The sequence below is a fragment of the Podarcis muralis genome, chromosome 14 (assembly GCF_964188315.1).
Source record: "Podarcis muralis chromosome 14, rPodMur119.hap1.1, whole genome shotgun sequence".
In the NCBI taxonomy this organism is placed as follows: Eukaryota; Metazoa; Chordata; class Lepidosauria; order Squamata; family Lacertidae; genus Podarcis; species Podarcis muralis.
This window is the reverse complement of record NC_135668.1, coordinates 53,090,365-53,110,343: the sequence shown is the minus strand read 5'-3', so window position 1 is coordinate 53,110,343 and position 19,979 is coordinate 53,090,365. Positions and strand designations below refer to the sequence as shown.

Here is a 19,979-nt window from a genome sequence, read left to right as displayed (position 1 = left end):
AAAACAATGTTAACATACCCCTTACAAACCATCCATTCAACAGTGGCAGCTCACACAATGCCAAATGACTGCTGGCATAAAAAAAAATGAAGCTTTTTACAGCTTGCCTAAAAGCTATCAGTGAAGAGTCTTGATGGGCATGGGAGAGTCCTACGCACCACACTTCTGAAGGGCATGGACTCGGTTGTAGGTCTGATTTTGCAGACAGGGTCATAGAAACACAGAATTGTAGAGTGAAAGGTAAGGGGGTTGGACTCGATGGCCCTTGTGTTCTCTTCCAACTCTATGATTCTATGATTCTATGATTATTTCCCTCTCCTACATTTTTTTTATCCATATGCTCTCAGTCTGCCTTCCATGTTCCATGTCATGGATCTCCTCGCAAGTGTACACACTATTTACATATAATGCTACTTCCCCTTCCTGTTTGGTCTATTCCTTTTGAATAGGTTATATCCCTTAATTTTTGCATTCTAGCCATGAGTCTCAACCCACTAAGTTCCAATGATGCCTATTAGTTCGTATTTGGTATCCTGCATTAAGAGCTCAAATTCATCTTGCTTGTTTTCCATACTTTGTGCATTAGTAAAAAGACAATTGAAATCATGAGTCATTCCCTCCAGCTGCTTCCTTCTTGTAGTTTCCTGCACTTTATCAGGTTTCTGAAGCACCACCTCAGTTTCCCGTGCATCAATAAAGCTATTCTCCCCAGTACCAGGTGTTCGCCGTCACCTTCTGATCAGTTTCGCGAGACTCTTAGCAAACACATTCTTGCCAACTGTTGTGAGGTGCAACTCATCTCTTGCCAGAAGTCCTTCCCTGAAGAAGCAGAGACCATGGTTCAGGAAGCCAAACCTTTTCTAAAGACACCACCCACACAGCCAGTGGTTTACTTCCAGTATTTTCTTCTCTCTTCCTGGGCCATGACTGTTAACAGGAAGGAGTAGTGGAAAAACCGTCTGTGTCCCAAGGCTCTTCAGCTTCTTATCAAGAGTCTCATGGTCTTTGGGGTAAATGCAGTCTTTCAGATCCTTAATTGTCTAATGAGTACTTGAATCCAGGCCTGTCAGATTGAACCACCATCACATTCACTGGATCACAAGTGGTTATAGTTTTTAGATATCTGAGTGGGAGAGATGGGAAGCAGGCTTCATTTCTTCAGCCCTGCAGAAGGACCAGCTTCAACAAGTACTTTTTGCCCCTGAACTGTTTCATTCCAACTGGGCAATGTACAAATTACTATTTACTTTTAAGAACTGGTCCCTGAGTTTTATTTTTCCCTCTTCCCTCCCTGCCCCTTTCCCCTTTTCGCTGTGTCTTTTATAGTGTATGTCTGTGGATAGGTTCTGTCTTTAATTAACTGTATATAAGCTGCAAAGCCTTTGGGGTTGAAGAACAGAGTACTAATGCTTGGAAAGTCTCTAAAGGTTCTCCCAAATACGTATGTGTGTATTATTAGACAGATAGATGGATGGATCGCACTCTGGAAATCTACAGGAGAACTTGTCTCCACTATGGTACTTGGTAAACATGATGCCAAAAATCACCCAAAGGTATACCTTTTGAGACAACAAATATGCAACAAGCATATTCAGAAATACAATCAATCAATCAGAAATACAAACGATAACAATCCAGTTTCTTATATCTGTAGAACTACATCACAGTAAGTCATGACTGGCATGCCAAACATTAATAAAGCTTACTTATAAAGTAAATTTATTTAATAAAGTAAATAAACAGATAATTTAAAAATTAAATTTTTAATTTAAATTTAAAATGCATTCAATTTAATAAATCTATAATTTTATGGAAAAAAAATAAACTGTCTCGTGGTCTTTGAATGAAGGGCTGAATATAAATTTAATTTAAAATAATAATAATAATTTCAAACCTTGTATCCCTGATTGATCCCATTGATGAATTGCTGTGGAGGAGGGTTCCAGAAGAATTGGATGGTGGTAGAGTTCACTGCTTCTGCTTGGATGTTCTGTGGAGGAGCTGTAGGCACTGGAACACCAGTCAGGAAGACAACAAAGTAAAATTGATTGCAGGCAGGGAGAAGAAATGGAAAAAAGGAGAAGTGAAAAAGAAGAAACCTTTAGCCGCCACTCATGATTCAAAGCAAATAACAGTGGTTTGAAGAGAGACCTGTGATTTATGTTTCCGATAGTCAGTGGTGACTTTAAAAGAAAGTTAATTGGGTTATTTCTCATTTTCTGTTTGGAGATTCCTTCAACAGGCAGGGGAAGAGATGAAATGGTTCTTGTGGATTATTATTCTACAGATGAGGTTTTCCCCAAAGACCTAAGATAGAAGCACAGATGGTGATGGGTGAATACATCTCTCTCAATTATCCATGGCTGTAATGGGAACCTGCAGTTTCAAGAAGAAACTCTCACAGACCAACAGCAACCCTACAACCTCTCTCAGGAAATCAGCAAATTTCTTGTATGTTCATACTTGAATTGTGTTTTCCTTTATATGCTTGTTAATAATGGGATATTATATATAAATATATATGTATATATTTGGCCCTAGAACAACGTTTGCTCTCTTATATTAGGGAACTAACTGTCCAACCCTATGCAAAATTACTTGGAAACATCTCATTAAGTTAAATGAGGCTTACCCACATGTAAGCATGTTTGCATACGACTGCAGCCTAAATTACACAGTTTCAAACAAATAATGCATTACATCAGTGTACACTGGACAGTTGGAATGATATTCCCTATAGCATTTTATTTATAAACTAAGAAGGACCTTAACAAAAGTGAAAAACAGTAACTTTTAAAACAATCGTTAGAACTCCCAAATTAAACTTCACCTATTCATAAGGATTCTTGGTGCAATATAACAACTATAGTTGCAAACGACTGATGGCTGACCAAAGCAGTGCTTGGCAGGTTGTGCCCCAAAATGAGGATAATGCCCTAATTTGATCCGTTTACTTGGATTGTTAACTCTTCTAATCACAGAGAGTTGAGAACAACTATTCTATAATACACTCATAAAAATGTGAGAAGTTTATATTGAACTTGTATGTCAATTTTTGCATGATGAGTCATATCTGCTGTAACCTACTTGAATAAGAAGAAAACTGTGGACAATATGGATGCCATAATTGGTAAAAAGATTCTTGACTAGATAGCATCAGTCCTCATTGGTCATCTGCACTCTTAAATTGAGGATAAGTTATGTGTGTACAAGACTACAGTAACAGAAGTCATCCATCACTTTAATTCCACAACCTGAAACTGATTCCTGAAGTCACTGCATGTATGATTAATCACAAGGCTTTCTGGAATCAAAGGACATTTTGTGCTACTCTCATATCCAGTGGAGTATATCTTGCTCAGGATGCCTTTGGAGAAGGGTTCAAATATTTTCCCCAGTGATCAATTGACATAATAATGTTCTGATGGTGCATGGTAAAGCTTTACATATGGCATCCTTCCTAAAACCCACTCCCAACTTTCCTTGACATCATCAAAGAATTGTGAAAATTATATCACGCCCTAGAGTTCAGGCCCCCGTTACTGGAAAACACAGAGGTTTTGGGAACACCAAGGGAGAAAGTTTATGAAGTAACCACCCCAATAGAGATTCCCACAAAGGAGGAAGAGAACCTCTAAGGAAGAGAATGCCTCCTGTCCTCTGCACTTGAGGAGAGGATTGGTTTGTCCCCATCCTTTGAAGCCAAAAACTTGTTCCCAGAACCATCTGAATATGTCCCTATGCTTTCACATCATGTTCAGGATCAGAAGGTGGCTTCTCTCCCATGCTGGAGCAAAGCCACATGGGACTGGATGTGGACCCAGTCTGAGGAGACATTCACCTCGCCACAGGGTTACATAAGATTTGGCAGGACTGCAAGCTCATATCTTGTCCATTTGCTTTGCATTCAGTACACCTTTGATTTGTATCTAAACTACAGTGAACTGTCCGTGGTCCTGAACAGCTACTGCCTACTGTTGCCTCTTCCTACGCTTTGCCGTAATGGTTCTGGAGGTGTGTGTACATTACTTTTTCAGGAAAAGAAAGTAAATAGAGAGAGTATAAAAGAGGAGCAAAAGAAAAGTGTGAAGCTAACAGACTACTGTGTGTTTCCAGAGAAGAGACCTTGGTGGAAGCAGTAAGTTTTAAAAAAGACTAAAAGTCTTGCTTAATTTATCATCAGTAAAATAAAACTCTCTCTGTGTGTGTGTGTGCATGTGCCAAATAAGTCATAAAGCCACTTGCAGGGCTGGTCCAAGACATTTCAATGTCCATTAATAGTCCAATCCCAATCAATTTAGAAGCAAGTTCTTGGGAGTGGTACTTACTCTTAGGTTAAGAGGGTATAGGGGCATAGCCTTAGTTAACAAGGGGCACAATCTACTAGCTTATTAAACCTGTCTTTCACTTCCTGCTAAAAAGTCCCAAAGCAGTTTGTAAGCACATAAAAAATACAACAATAAAATCACAAAAACATATTTAAAACAGATCTAAAAATATTGGGAAGTTCTCCTGTGCCTATTGAGTGGGGCCTGAGCAAGAGCACAAACATTTCATTTCAAATGGGATTTACACATGAGAACTTTCCTGTGATTCAGGATCTGTTTTCTGTTGTACAGCCATTTATGGTCCCCAACATCTGTCACACGATGTTTTCCATTGTCACCATCCCTTTATGGTAGGGTCACTTCTATTGCATTGAGTGGGTTTCTGAAGTGATAAATATGCCAGTTGCTGGACAAGGGGGAGACTGTTACGGAAGGGACTGTAAGCAGTTTTACCTCCTTGGGGAGTCCTGCCTCACACTTTGAAAAAGTCAGTGACTTCCTGGCGGATGCTAGACTGAAGGTTCTGAAAGCGTTTCCCACAGAGCTTGCCTACAGAAGTCATTCTTAAGCATTTTCCTGCTGCCTGCACACTGCACACCTCTGAGCGTCACCTTTTTCTTTGAGAATTCTGAAGCACTTTGAGGAAGAGGATGTGCTACCTTTAGGGACCAACTGTGGTAAAGGAACTCAGAATGTCATGAAAGAATGCAACATGCAAACAAAGTTTCTGTTCATTACCCTTACTTTTGGAAGCTAAAAAAAGTGCCCAGGCAAAGATACCAAAGTATTTGATGACAACATCTACAAGAATGTGGCAAACTCAGTGCTGTTTTCCTCTATTTCAAAATGGAAAATGTTCTGGTTTTGTGAGAAGGTGATGTTTTTGAACTCAGAAGAAGAAGCACTGCGGCTTAAAGGATGCCTGTCATGAGAAGGGGGGAGGGGAGGGGGAGATAAAACCATGTGTGGAAAAATGGCAGCTCAAGAAATAATAATTTATGGCATAATTATTTCTTTCAGAGAAAAATCAACTTCTGAATCTCAATGAATGCATTTCATACATGGATAAAACAAGACTGACTAATGTGCATAAGCATCTTTTGTGTACAGGAGTATAAATATCCATATTAATGGATTTATCAGCAAAAGTGCCATTTGAACTCCATGGAAAGTTGCAGTGTTACATTTTATTTATTTATTTTGTTTGGTTTTTTTATTAAAGATTTTGTTGATTTACAAAAGTGTGTGCAATGTCTCTCTCTCGTGTTTTTCCCCCCATGTAACATTTTTACAAATCAGTTTCATTTGTTGAGACATTAGGAAGAAAAGGGGGAAAGAGGTGGAGGGGTGGAAGATGGGTGGGGGGGTGGCGATGTTTCTATTTTACTTACTATATGTAGGGTTTGTGTCAGCGTTGCTTATGCAGGTTCTCTGCTGTTGCAGTGTTACATTTTAAATGAAGGGTGGCAATCCTGCATTTTATGTGGATTTCTCAGAGTGGAGTGCGTGCCAGCCCTTCCCTTTTGTGCTGCACAAATGCAGTCCTTCCCATCACAACTGCAGGTTTGGCAAACCGAACCAAAACAAATCTGAACTTGTTTCCCCAGGTGTGTGCAGCTTTCTTGTGGTTGGCTTGAGGAATCCCCACAAATTGCATAGCAGAGCTGCTGTGACAGAACCAACCTTTTACATTCCTCCTGATAAAGTTCACTTAGCTGGAAATGCATTAGAACTCAGCTGGTCAACCTACAAGTTATTATGTAGCATTCTAAAACTGTTCTTAGCAGAAAAGGTCAGGACAGGCAGTTGTGAATAAAAGGCATTCAGTGGCCTCTGGCAGAAAGGTAAGGGGAAAACGGGAAGGGATTTAGGCCAAACATATTACTGCTGTGACTAGCTACTTGTGAACATGAAGAAAGGAAGAAGAGCAATTTTAAAGATGAGCACTCAGCATAGGCTTGAAAGGTCTCCAAATAATGTTTTGACACCTTAATCTGTCAGTTTCTACCTCCAAACATGGCAGCCTCTTCGGATTTCAGGTTTGTCACTTTCCAAGGTTTCAATTTTTCTCTTTAAGGACTAGCTTAGAATATACACTGTGGTACATACTCCACAATTCTAAGCACATATATTTCATGGATTCCCCAGATTTTCAACAGAAACTTATTTGCAAATCTGCTTGACTATTTGGACTGTAAGCTTAGCAGCGCACCCACAGTTATAACTGAAGTGTGCTTTCTGGTGCATCTGTTTATGGGAGCAGCAGATTACTGCATGCCTCTCCCCTAAAGCATGTAGGTTCTGCATTTCAAAAAATGAATGAGAGCACTTGCTATTTGAAATGTAGTCTTTGGGCATTTCTACACTTTTCTTTACTACAAATGCAAACAAATTTTAACCCACATGGTTCACCACTCCTATGCAATTTAGGAACTGGAATTATTTTGAGAAACACTGGGGATCTCTACAATGAAAGTTTCACAGCACCTCCAGGAAAACAACGAATTCCCAGCAGTCCTCCAGGGAATCCCAACTGAAAAGGTGGACTAGGTTTGGAAGGCTTAGAAATCTTATATAAGGGGTTATTATTTTTTTTTAAAAAGCATTCACTTCTCAACAAGCCATTTAGCAACCAGAATGAGGTGGATGTAGACTGTTTTACTCCAAGTAGCCCCTACCAGGATGCTCTGAAAATCCACCATTCTACTGGAGACTAAGCCAGAGAGAAACAGGAAGATATGGTCATTTGAACCAACACTGATCGCTTCCTTAGACCAGCACTCTGGAGTTGTAGCAGGCAACCCTCGGAGCGCTTTCTCTTAGGATAAATGGTCATTCATGTAAACTGTCCAGGTCATATTGATCTGCAAGCCACATAGCACTTTTCATTTGTTCAATTTCTGTTTTTTTTTTTTTTTTTTTTTTTTTTATAATAAATTTTTATTAGTTTTCCATAAATAAAGAATAAACAAAACAAAAACATAGACATAAACAAGCAAAAACATGACTTCCCCATACCACCCCTTTTCTGCATTCTTGTTTCAAGATTTTTCAGCAACCCTCTGATCATAGCTTAAATATATTTCATGTATTTAACTTCAGTTAGTTATTAATACAACTGTAGTTCTTTATCTCTTATAACTCTGAGCCCCTAATTTTCCAAATTACAACAATTTTTAAGATAAACTTTAAATTTGTTCCAATCTTCATCCACCGCCTCTTTCCCCCGGTCTCGAATTCTGCCAGTCATCTCTGCCAGTCCCATATAGTCGATCACCTTCGTCTGCCATTCTTCCAACGTGGGTAAATCTTGCGTCTTCCAATACTTTGCTAAAAGAATTCTTGCTGCTGTGGTGGCGTACATAAAAAATGTCCTATCCTTCTTTGGCACCATTTGGCCCACCATACCCAAGAGGAAGGCCTCTGGTTTTTTAACAAACGTTCTCTTCAGAACTTTTTTTATTTCATTATAGATCATTTCCCAGAAAGCCTTAATCTTCGGGCAGGTCCACCAAAGGTGATAGAAGGTTCCCTCCGTTTCACTGCACTTCCAACACTTGTTATTGGGCAAATGATAGATCTTTGCTAACTTAGCAGGAGTCATGTACCACCTGTAGATCATTTTCATAATGTTTTCTTTTAAGGCATTGCATGCCGTAAATTTAACACCAGTGGTCCATAACTGCTCCCAGTCTGCAAATTCAATGTCATGCCCAATGTCCTGTGCCCATTTAATCATATTAGATTTCAACATTTCATCTTGAGTATTCCATTTCAACAGCAAGTTGTACATTCTTGACAAATTTTTAGTATTGGGTTCTAACAGTTCTGTTTCTAATTTTGACTTCTCCACCTGGAAGCCTTTCTTTCTGTCCTGTTTAAATACTTCATTTATCTGTCGATAATGTAACCAATCTCTCACCTTAAATTTCAGTTTCTCAAAACTCTGCAATTTTACATTTTCACCATCTTGTTCTATAATTTCACAATATTTAGGCCAATTAGAACCCATATTCAATTTTTTCACCTCTTTTGCTTCCATTGGTGACAACCACCTGGGGGTTTTGCTTTCAAACAGGTCTTTATACTTAATCCAAACATTATACAGAGCTTTCCTCACCATATGGTTCTTAAAACCTTTATGCAATTTTACCTTGTCATACCATATATATGCATGCCAACCAAATCTGTTGTCAAATCCTTCAAGGTCCAAAATGTCTGTATTCTCGAGGAGCAGCCAATCTTTCAACCAGCAAAACGCTGCTGATTCATAGTAGAGTCTTAAGTCCGGCAGGGCAAAACCCCCTCTATCTTTCGCATCTGTTAATGTCTTAAATTTTATTCTTGGCTTTTTGCCCTGCCAAACAAATTTCGATATGTCTTTCTGCCACCTCTTGAAACAGTCCATCTTGTCTATTATTTGTAATGTCTGAAACAGAAATAACATTCTAGGCAATACATTCATTTTGATAACAGCAATTCTGCCTAACAAGGAAAGTTTCAGCCTTGACCATATGTCTAAATCTTTCTTAACTTCTGTCCAACATTTATCATAATTATCTTTAAAAAGATTCACATTTTTCGATGTCAAATTCACCCCCAGGTACTTCACTTTTTTTGCTATCTCCAAACCTGTTTCATTCTGGAATGTCTCTTTTTCTTCATTTGTTAGGTTTTTTTCCAATACTTTAGTTTTTTGTTTGTTCAGCTTAAATCCTGCAACTTGACCAAATATCTCGATCAGTTCTAAAACTCTTTTTGTACTAGTGATTGGCTGTTGCAAAGTCAAAACTAGGTCATCTGCAAATGCCCTTAATTTATACTCTTTCGCTCCGACCTGAATTCCTTTAACCAACTGGTCCTTTCTAATCATATTTAACAAAACCTCCAGAACTAGTATAAAAAGTAGGGGGGAAATAGGGCATCCCTGTCGTGTTCCTTTCTCTATGGCTATCTCTTCCGTTACCACATTGTTCACAATTAGCTTTGCCTTCTGCTCAGAATAAATTGCACCTATACCATTTTCAAAACCTTGGCCTACCCCCATCCCTTGGAGATTCTTTTTCATAAAGCTCCAACAAATATTGTCAAAGGCTTTCTCCGCGTCCACAAAAATCAAAACCGCTTTTCTGTTAATGTTCATTTCCAACAGTTCCACAATGTCTATTATGTTCCTCACATTGTCAGACATGTGTCTACCCGGGAGAAAGCCAGATTGATCCTTATGAATCTCACCTGTCAATACTTTCTTCAGTCTTTTTGCTAAAATGTCTGCAAAAATTTTGTAATCCACATTTAATAATGATATCGGGCGGTAGTTCTTAACCTGGTTCTTTTCAGTCTCGGTCTTTGGTATAAGTGAGATAAAAGCCTCTTTCCACGTTTCAGGTGCCTTTTTCCCCTCCAATATTTCATTGCAAACTTCTTTTAGTGGTTGCACTAGACCTTCTCTCAAAGCTTTATAATATCTAGCCGTCAGTCCGTCTGGTCCTGGAGACTTTCCCAGTTGTGCCTTTTGTATGGCCTCCTCTATTTCCTGTTCTGTTATTTTCTCATTCAAAATCAACTTGCCCTGTTCTGGAATTTTCGGTAGTCCATAATTTTTAAGAAATTCTTCTATTTCTTGTTCATTTACTGGCCCTTGTGTGTATAATTTCCTAAAAAAACTTTGGAAACAGTTACTTATCTCATTTGGCTTATGAACATTCTTTCCCTCTATCTCCAAACAAGTAACTGTGTTCAATTTTTGTCTCTTTTTCAATTGCCATGCAAGGAGCTTCCCACACTTATCTGCAGACTCAAAAGTCCTTTGTCTCATTTGTTTAATTTTCCATTCTATCTCTTGATTTGTCAGTTCCATATATTGCGTCTGATAATATTTTATTTCTCTCAAAATTTCTTGAGACTTTGGTTTTGACCTCAGTTTCTTTTCTCCTTCCTTCATTTTTTCTAAAATTCTTTCTTTCCTTTCATTTTGCTTTTTCCTCTTGATTGAATTCTGTTGTATCAGGAAGCCTCTCATCACGGCTTTACTTGCGTCCCAAATTGTTCTTTTTTCCACATCTGTTCTCAAATTTATCTCGAAGTAATCTTTCAATGTCTTTAGGGCCTTTATACAGAATTGTTCATCTCTAAATAGGGAGTCATTCATTCTCCATCTAAAGGATCCAGTTGTTGTCATTTTCATTTCCATCTTTACGGCATTATGGTCGGAGCAGGTTTTTGGGCAGATTTCTACTTTTTTAATCTTTGTAGCCATCACACTAGATACCCAGATTTGGTCGATTCTCGTCCATGTCATTTTAGATTCCGAGAAAAAAGTTCCCTCTCTCTCGAGAGGATTCTTTGTTCTCCAAATATCAATCAAGTCCATATTTTCCGTCATCTCGAAGAAAGTCTTTGGTAATCTTCCTTCTTTAGATATTGTCTGTCTTTGTGCCTTGTCCATGTTTGTAGAAACCACTCCATTCATGTCCCCCATCATTATTATTTTGCAGTCGAGATAATCTAGTAAGGTCTCATGCAACTTCTTAAAAAATTCTGCCTTCCCATCATTTGGTGCATATACTCCAATTATCAAATATTTTCCCCCCTGGATCTGTACTTCAATTGCCAGGTATCTTCCTTCTTCATCCTTAAATTTTAACTTTGGGTCCAATTTTTCCTTTGCATAAATCACTACTCCTCTCTTTTTTACTTTATCGGAAGATATAAATTCTTGTCCCAGTCTTTTGTTCACCAACAATTTCCTGTGTGCTCTAGTTATGTGAGTTTCCTGTAGACATATCAGATCCAGTTGTTCCCTTTTCAAAATGTGGAAAACCTGTCGTTTTTTTCTGGGATGGTTCAAACCGTTGCAATTCCAGCTTAGAAGTTGCAGAGACATTTTGTTTGTTAAATGTTTGATCCTCCGACTGCTCCAAGTTTTTCTTCCTCTTCAGTTGGCAGTTGTGGTAGTCCAAATGATAGATTTGCAATGTCTGTTAGCCCTCCTCCTTCTGGTGTTAATCCTTGCCCTTCTCTTGCCGGATCCACCGTACCTTTCTGTAGGTCCTCTAGGTTTCTCTCCAAAAAGTACTCTTTCTCCTGTACTGTTCTTATTCTTACTTTCTTCCCTTTGTAGTTAAAGGACAACCCCTGTGGGAATTCCCACCTGAAAGGTATGAAGTTCTTCCTCAGCAAATTGGCAAGATCTCTATAAAAGGTCCTCACTTCCAAGATGCATTTAGGGATGTCCTTAAAGATTTGGACTTGAATGTTTCCAATCACCAAAGCTTTTTGATAATGAAGGTTCAGTATCTTGTCTCTTTCCTCTTTGGTTCTAAAGGTAATCAGACAATCCCTTGACTTCTTGCTTTGCTTTCTACCAAGTCTGAAAGCAGTTGTTATCCCCACTTCATCTTCCTCCAGATCTTCTTGCCAATTTTCCAGAATTGCCTCTGTGAGAAATTCCGCCAGATTGTCCTCTTCTTTCTCTGGAACCTGTCTAAATTTCAGATTTCGTTCTTTCCGTTGTAATTCCAGTAAGGAGAGGGCCGCTTCATGCTCATTCACCTTTTTCTCAATCGGCACAAGTCTTTCCTGTGTCTCACCTGCGACAGATTTTGCACTCTCTGCAATTTTCCTTGTTTCTGAAGATTCCTGAATCAGTCTATTTATAGATTCTGTATTTGTTGCCACTGATGTGGTATTCAAATCCAATCTTGCTGTAAGTTCTGTCAATTTCTTTGAATTTTCTGCTGATTGCTTTGTTAAGGCCTCAAGGGATTGATTTATTTTAAGCAGTGCCTGTGTCATAGGTTCCATTGATGCTGCTGTCCCAGTGTCTGGTGCAGGCACTGTGTTGCCAGAGATTGAGCCTCTTTTCTTTTGTGTTAGTTTAGCTTTAGATCTGGTTCTTATCTCCTCTGCCGTGCCACTCATATCCCAAGGCCGTTCTCACAGGAAAAACTTGCAATGGAAAATCCCAGTATTAGTCAGTTACTTTACAATTTTTCCCTCTTAGCCCTCAAGAGGGAGCAGTTAAAAGTTTCCAAGTTAGAAACAACAAAGAGACAGAAAGCCGGATGTAGAAAATCTCAAGTCCGCCATTAAAGTTGTAAAACTTTTTCTCCAATTTAAATTTGGTTAGTCCAATATCAGTAACAAAGTCCCATTTAAATCTTAAATGTCTTAAAATTTTTCCACCATTTAAGGTATAGTCTATATCCACTTCAAAGTTGTTTTAAAGAACAGTTTTCCCGGTGTTAAGTCCTGGCAGGTCGTCCCGGGGATCAGAGCAGTGAAAAACTTTGTTTCCCTTTAAATTAAAAGTATCTTCGCAAGACTGTCTTTTTTCCCCCTTCTCCTGCCAATCTGGAGGGGAGAGATACTTTTAACAGCTCAGGTTTGACAGTTCGCAACTAAGTCTCTAATAACTGCAGCGAGGTCTTTCGTTGCTTTAAATTCCTGCAGTCCGGGGGGGGCAGACTTCCTTATTTTTTGCCCTCCCGTTTTCAGCCAAATTTTCAATTTTTAAAGGTTCCTAATTTTTTCCCTTCTTACTCACGGGAATCCAGTCCAGATTTTCTTTTCAGGAAGGAATCGGCGCTCTCCGCTAATGGCGACGCGGCTTCACTCCGCAGGCTGGGCAGCGACTCTCAGCACCGCGCTCACTCCCGATGCCGCTCCGGAGCCTTTAAAAAGGCTCTTTCACAGTACCGGGGGGCGCAAAGGTGCCCACCGAGTCTCCTTGCTCTCAGGCTTCCGCGCCTGAGATTTTAGGGGTCCCCCGCTCGCCGTAGCGGGTAAGACCCGAACTTGCGGAGCAGTCCTTCTCCGGAGCTCGGAGGTAGGACCGCCATTAAGCGCTGGCACCGACCGGAAGTCCCATTTGTTCAATTTCTGGACTTTGTCCTTCTTACCAGGAACAGCTTTTTAAAGAATAGTTTGCATCAGGGGTGGGGAATGTGAAAGGTGGATCTTGAGATGTTGTTGCACACCCATTCCCAACAGTATGGCCAAAGATCAGGCACAACAGAAGTTGATTTACATGACCATTGTTGATGCCATAATGTCAGTGTCTCAGTGTACTTGAGAAGCTCAATAACTCACCATGTCCCATTTCTTATCAGGTTTTCCCAGGCAGGGAAATACTCCAGGAAAGAAGTCTCCAAGACTGATATGAATACCCTCTTCTTATCGTATAAACTAGACTTCACGCAATGAAACATGTTTTAATAATGGATGAAGATCTAAATTTGCTTTTGCATCAAGAAGAGGTTTCTAAATTTCAGAAATATATAGTGAGGAAAAAGTCATCCAAACACCACAGGCAAAAACAAGGAAAAAAGATCATTGGGCCCTCCTAGGTAAATTTGAAATGTCCCACTAATAAACTTTTCACACAAGTGTATCTGAGATCCTAATTTTGCATATGCAAATACCAGTAAAAACAGCATGTGGGCCACAGTCTTCTTTGTGCCAAAAACAAATAAGCACAAGTCTGAGGGGACATCAGAGGAGGAAAGAGCAGTTGTAATGAATGATAGCAAACATATGTAAGGTCAAAGAGCTGTGCTGAACACCACTCTGAAAAGGCTTTTCAGGTTCAGAGAGTCAGCTCCTCTGAACTCAGGACTACTCTGCTTTAATGCTGTGCCAGCAAGTCTCTCAAGAGAACCTAAGTGATATTATTGTGTTGGCACTAAACAACTGCTCTGTTAAGAACAGCAGTAGTTGCCATTTTTCTGGCAGGTTCCTGTCTTCTTGAGCTCTTCATGGCTTGGCTATTCCTTTAGAATGGTAGACTCCTAAATTTCTACAGTCCTTCTCAGGGACCAGGGACCAGATGTCAGAAAGATTCTCCAACCTGAGAGCCTGGCAAGCCGTTGCCAGTCAGAGTGCACCACACTGGGCTATATACCCTAATAGGGTGACCTAGTGTGAAGTGGTTCCCTGTGTGTTCAAGTCTTGAATGCTTGGCAGCACATTTGTGGAGGTTTCTACTTGCCAGCATGTATTGTCTCAAGGGCTTACACAAGTCAATTGAGATGGATGATTAAGATTGTGAAAGGAATTTGGTGTGCTGGTCTTCTCCTTGCACTTTCTTATAACTGAACTTGATGAACTCCTAGATGCCAAGGGTCTACCTGGAGGAATTTACAGTGCACATTCTTATTCACAGGATCTCCTGGGATATTTAATGCTCCCTCATGGTATTCTGATCTTGTAGGATTGTAGGAAACTGCTTTTTATCAGAATTATGAAAAATAAAGTGTACAGCCACCCTGGCAACTTCTTTAAAGAAAAACAAATGAGCACCAGCTTCAGCTTCCCAGCTGTCTGCCTGTGAAGATGAACTGAAAGCAGAATGGCCCTTGTAAGAGGCAGGCACCCAGATGGCTTTAAAATGGCATTCGATAAACTTAAGGGGTAGGATTCAATTAAGCTTATACTCAGAGTAGATATATTGAAATTAACAGGCTTAACAGTCATTTTCATTAACTTCAGTAGGTCTGCTATTAGTAAAACTTAGCTGAATACCACCTATGGAGGATAAGTCTATCCATGGCTAATAGTCATGATGGCTACATGCAACACAACTGTTTGGAGGTAGGGAACTGCAAACGAAGAGGGCTACAGGCTTCATGTTCTGTTTCTTGACTTCCTGGACCTAGAGGCATCTGGCTGGCCTCTATAGGAAACAGGATGCTGGACTGAAGGGGGTCCCAGTTTGGTCTGACCCTGAAGGGCTCTCCTTATCAGACAGACGCCATTATAGCAGCCAGGGAGAAGGAGGACATTTCTTTGATGGGCCTTGAGTCCTCCTACCTTGGCCATTCATCTACTCAGCTTCTAACACAAATATTAGCAGGCACAGAGAAGAAAGCCAGAAAGGTGGAAAGGCCAACAGCTTCGATTTTCCCACCTTTTTATAATACAATGTGGCTTCCTTCTCTCTTGCCCCTGCCTGCCAAAATTTTGTTTTTTTAAAATTCTCACCCCGGATTTAGGAGCTGTTTATTTTATTTGGGAGTGAAAAATGGTCACAAGCAGCAATTGCCTGGACATTCTCCAACTGCAGAGCAATAAAGGGAAACCCATCATTTTGCTCTGAGGCTCTGACATTAATAATCTCTCAAATGAGACTGAGACCAAGCCGCTTGCTCCTCTTTTGGCCCCTTTCCACACCAAACAGAGAAGACTTCAAAGGGAAAGCCTAATCAAACACAGTTCAATAAAGGCCACATTATCACATGGCAATGCCCATGTCTGAGTAATCTGTCTACATTATGAAGCACTAACATTAAAATAGACTACAAATGTCCAGCTTTTAATCTACACCCAACCACAATCCATCAAATAGTCAAAGATCCTTGCCCAAGAATGGCACAGGGCCTTTTACGCTCTCTTGCATTCTAAATACCATTCTCTGTCAGTCCCCTAATGCAGAATGGAAAGCTTTCAACTTGCAACGCAGGATTTATATATTTATAAATGACTACAGACAGCTGGTCAATAAATGATGATACTAACATCACACAATATCAAGCAAGCTACGTTAGCGCCAATTGCCGGGTTTAAGGAAAGGGACTGGAGGACTGAAATTAACAAATGTGCCAAGGAAAATGGCTAAGGTACTGGGTCAACCTGAAATGTCAAAAGAAAGGGACTGTCAAACCTTAAAGGTAACAAAAAGAATGTGATTAAAATGAATGCAAGAAATGAACATCATGGTAGGTACAAACTCATACACTATAGAGCTCTTGCTGGCAGTGAAGAATACAAGAGAAGTGCCTTGATTTTAGCAGGTTGGTCTTTAAAGGCAAGCAAAAGAAAGAAGACTGCATCAATAGCAGGCAAACCCAATTAGGTGCACTAATAATTTAATGACTATTTGAATCGGGGGAAATTGTCCAGTGGTTAAATAGAAACAGCATGAATGAAATGCTAGGAGATGCAACCCTATGTCTGTTTAAATATTGAAACATTTCTCCAGACAAAGCTATTTGAAAATCAGCTGGGGATTTGTTAAATTATTATTGCCCCTAATTGGCTTTGCCTGTTGCACTTAATCTTCCTTATGGATAGTTTTGGGGTTCTTTCAAAATGTCTGGAGTGCTTTGATTTTTAAGGAATTTTAATTGTATTTCCATTCCTAGTTTATAACTTTAAAGATATTTCTGGTTTAGTTGTGGGATATCATGCGCAAACAACTTTGCTGGCTCCCGATCCTTTTTCAAGCTCAATTCACAGTGCTGCTGCTTACATTCAAAGCCCTACAAGCTTTAGGGTCTGTGGGCTATTCACATCTTGGACTGCCTCTCTTCAGATGAGCCTGCCTATTACTGATGTTATCATAGGAGGCGGTAGACCCTGGTGAGCACCCACCCAAAGTTGTTTTAGGGGGAGCACTTGCCACAATCGCCACAAACCCAATCCGGCACCTCTTAGGCTGAAAAAGAAGCCCTACTGGTGCCTAGTTTAATGCCACTTTCCATTTTGCCATGCTGTCCACACGCTTGAAGCTATTGTGGAGTGGTATTTTACATGTTGCTTTCATTCTGCTGTTTCTGTTCTTTCTGACTTTTTGCTTAATGCTGCTCTGTGTTTTTAGTTTCCAAATGTTTGGCTGCCCAGAAACATGAATGTGCGGAAAGTGTGAGATATAAACTACTAACCAACTAGAAACATTAATATTATTTAAAATAGAGATGGTACAAAAAATAAACTCGTGGAAGTAGTACAATAGTAAAAGGTAAAGGGACCCCTGAACATTTGGACCAGTCGTGACCGACTCTGGGATTGCGGCACTCATCTCGCTTTATTGGCCAAGGGAGCCGGCATACAGCTTCCGGGTCATGTGGCTGGCATGACTAAGCCGCTTCTGGTGAACCAGAGCAGCGCACGGAAACGCCGTTTACCTCCCCGCCGGAGTGGTACCTATTTATTTACTTGCACTTTGACGTGCTTTCAAACTGCTAGGTTGGCAGGAGCAGGGACCAAGCAACGGGAGCTCACCCTGTCGCGGGGATATGAACCGCCGACCTTCCGATCGGCAAGTCTTAGGCTCTGTGGTTTAACCCACAGCGCCACCCACGTCCCTTAGTACAATAGTAGTACAATAATTAATTCAACCCATGTTCTGTGTGTCCTACAGTGCATAGGACTAGACCTTGACACAGTGTTCTGTGCATTTGTGTTGTGTTAAGAAGAGCCCTGCTGGGACAGACCAAGAATCCATCTGGCCCAGTATCCTGCCTCCAACAGGGGCCAGCCAGATGCCTCCCAGGTGCCCAGAAGCAGAGTCTGAAAACTCAGTATTGCTGTGTCAGCAGATGCTGTCATTGATGGTTATCCTTTATCACTGAACTCCCTACTCTGCTGTAGCACATTAGAACCAGAGACTTAGAGGGGCAGGGGTTAGAGCAGGCACATACCCCAGCCACCACCCAACAGCAGCACAGGCATCTGTATTTGTGTATCCTCCATGTACAGTATCTTAGCATCAGAAGCTTCTCTTGTTTCTTTCAAGCCGATTTCACTCATAAAAAAATGCCTGGGCAAGTCAGTTGTTCCTTTTATTGACCCATTAAGTTGCTGTTGCATTTCAACGTACCTCACACCCCTAACCAAAACACAGAAACAAAAATATTCTTGCAAGGCAAACTGTATTTAATCATGTAATAATATTGCTCTCCTATTCCCAGTCAGCAAAACCGTAACATGCACTTTACTGATTATGAAGTAACTGATGTACTGTGTCTCCAATGGGGAGTTTTAATAGCTCTCTTGCTTTTTACAGCCCACTAAAGCAAAGACCGTGACACTCTCACTACGGCTCAAAATTCAACATTGGCCTGCAATTTGGGGGCATCGGTGGAAGCAGCAATGGCTTCGTTTTCAGTCACAAGAGGCTTTTAGCAATGATTAGGAAGCTTAAAAGGGGTTTTGACGTGAAGAGGACCAAAGGGCTCAGAAGGCTGGAGCCACACAGCTATTTTTTTGGCAACCATTAAATCTGCAAGGAGGAAGTATTCCAATCACTGTCGGGAGCCAGTGGGGCGATAACTGAGAGCCTTCAGTTCTCATGTGCACTTGCCCCAAATGGCAAGCTATAGGAACAACAGTTGGGGCACCTTCCTGAGCTCTGGGCTAGTTCTGCCCATCTGGCCACAGGCTCTCCTGGACCAGAAGAGCTCCAAAAGGCTTTCAGTTTGGCAATGGCCTGAGCAACCAGGTCTTCTTGGTTCTACTGTGCCTCTGTGTGTTCCTTGGTCTGTGGCTCCAGGGTTGGTCCTTCTGCTCCAGCTCCCGAGCTCAACTCCTGGATCCTCCTTCCTTGTCTTTGGTGACCTCTAACAGTGGAAGCTCAGTCCTGACATTCCACATGCATAGGCACCTCTTTGTATCTTTACACCCACTAATTTTAGGACCCACTTCAGGATTCAAGACAAGCAGTATGTCTTGGCCCATCCCTACCCTCTCCAACAAATTGTGTCACCACATGAAAATGCACAATGAAAAAGGAGACATTGGCTCCAGATAGGGATGGAAGGGATACAGCTGTTGCTCTCCAGGGCAGCCTAATTTCAGCAGCCTAATGTAGCCTAATTTCAGAAATTTTTAATGATAATTAGAGTGGCACTACTCTGGACAAGAACACCTTAAAAAAAACTACACACAACAACAACTTAGCAGTTGCTGTAATTATCCCAAGGACAAGAGACACTACAAAGTAGGGGGAGAATGTATTTATGACCCAATTAAGAGTGGTACATGGGTCCGTAAGCATTTGGAGTTTCACAGTGCTCTTAATCAGGTCAAATTGTGCCTGCTGAAGAGTTCTGAAAGTGTTTATATTCCTTGGCCTATCACAGTTGGTCCAACACAGAATATATTTAATCTACTTTTTACCTGTCTGGGTGTGACATCAGACACAAAGTAGGAACACACAAACTGTGCAAATACTTCTGCTGGTTAAATAGCAACAAAAATGCACTATTTGGCATGAAACAAAAGGGAAAGGTAAGAAGCACTTGATCAGATGCTACTTCTTGGTGCACGAAAAGGCCTCTTATCACCTTTTACTCAGAACTCACTTTTGCTCCTTGGAAACGGGATCAGAAACAGCCTCCCTCCAGGAGAACCTCCCTCCTACACAGACACACTTTAAAAGCTATACACTGCCCTTCACCAACCTGGTGCCCTCCAGATGTGTTGGACCTCAACTCTCATCTGCTCCAGTCAGCATGGCAGTATGAAACCAGGGTTGATGGGAGTTGTAGTCCCAAACATCTGGAGGGCACCAGGTTGACCAAGACTGCCATGTGCAAACAAGCTGATTGACCAGTGCCATTTCAGTCACCAATGAGAGGAGATCCAGGACAGAACTCACCTCCTTGCAAAGTATATTCGGTGACTGCCCTGCTGAAGGCTCCCAAGCCAGCTCCATTGTAAGATGCAACCTGGATTTCATACTGAGTCCAGATGATCAGGTCCTTTATCAGGCAGTAATTGATCTCTGCGCTGGTGATGTTCTTGTACTGGTACTCTCCGGGGAGGCCAGCCAGGCGATACCTATGAATATAGACAGAGGATCATTTGCACCGAATTACTTCAATTAAAGCAAATGCATGGACTAACAAAACAGCTTCCTTTCTAAGCAGG

At 40.8% G+C, this 19,979-nt stretch overlaps 1 protein-coding gene across 6 annotated transcripts in view; it reads right to left on the bottom strand.

The window, feature by feature from the left end:
* SDK1 (sidekick cell adhesion molecule 1) overlaps nucleotides 1–19,979 on the bottom strand; it is a 588,002-nt gene that overhangs the window by 165,443 nt on the left and 402,580 nt on the right. For all 6 annotated transcript variants that reach the window (XM_077918733.1, XM_028706986.2, XM_077918736.1 and 3 more), the window contains exons 18-19: nucleotides 19,708–19,889; nucleotides 1,895–2,010 (exon numbers count right to left, since the gene is read on the bottom strand). In XM_077918733.1, the coding sequence (XP_077774859.1) occupies nucleotides 1,895–2,010; nucleotides 19,708–19,889 (298 nt within the window). The remainder of the gene's footprint in view (nucleotides 1–1,894; nucleotides 2,011–19,707; nucleotides 19,890–19,979) is intronic.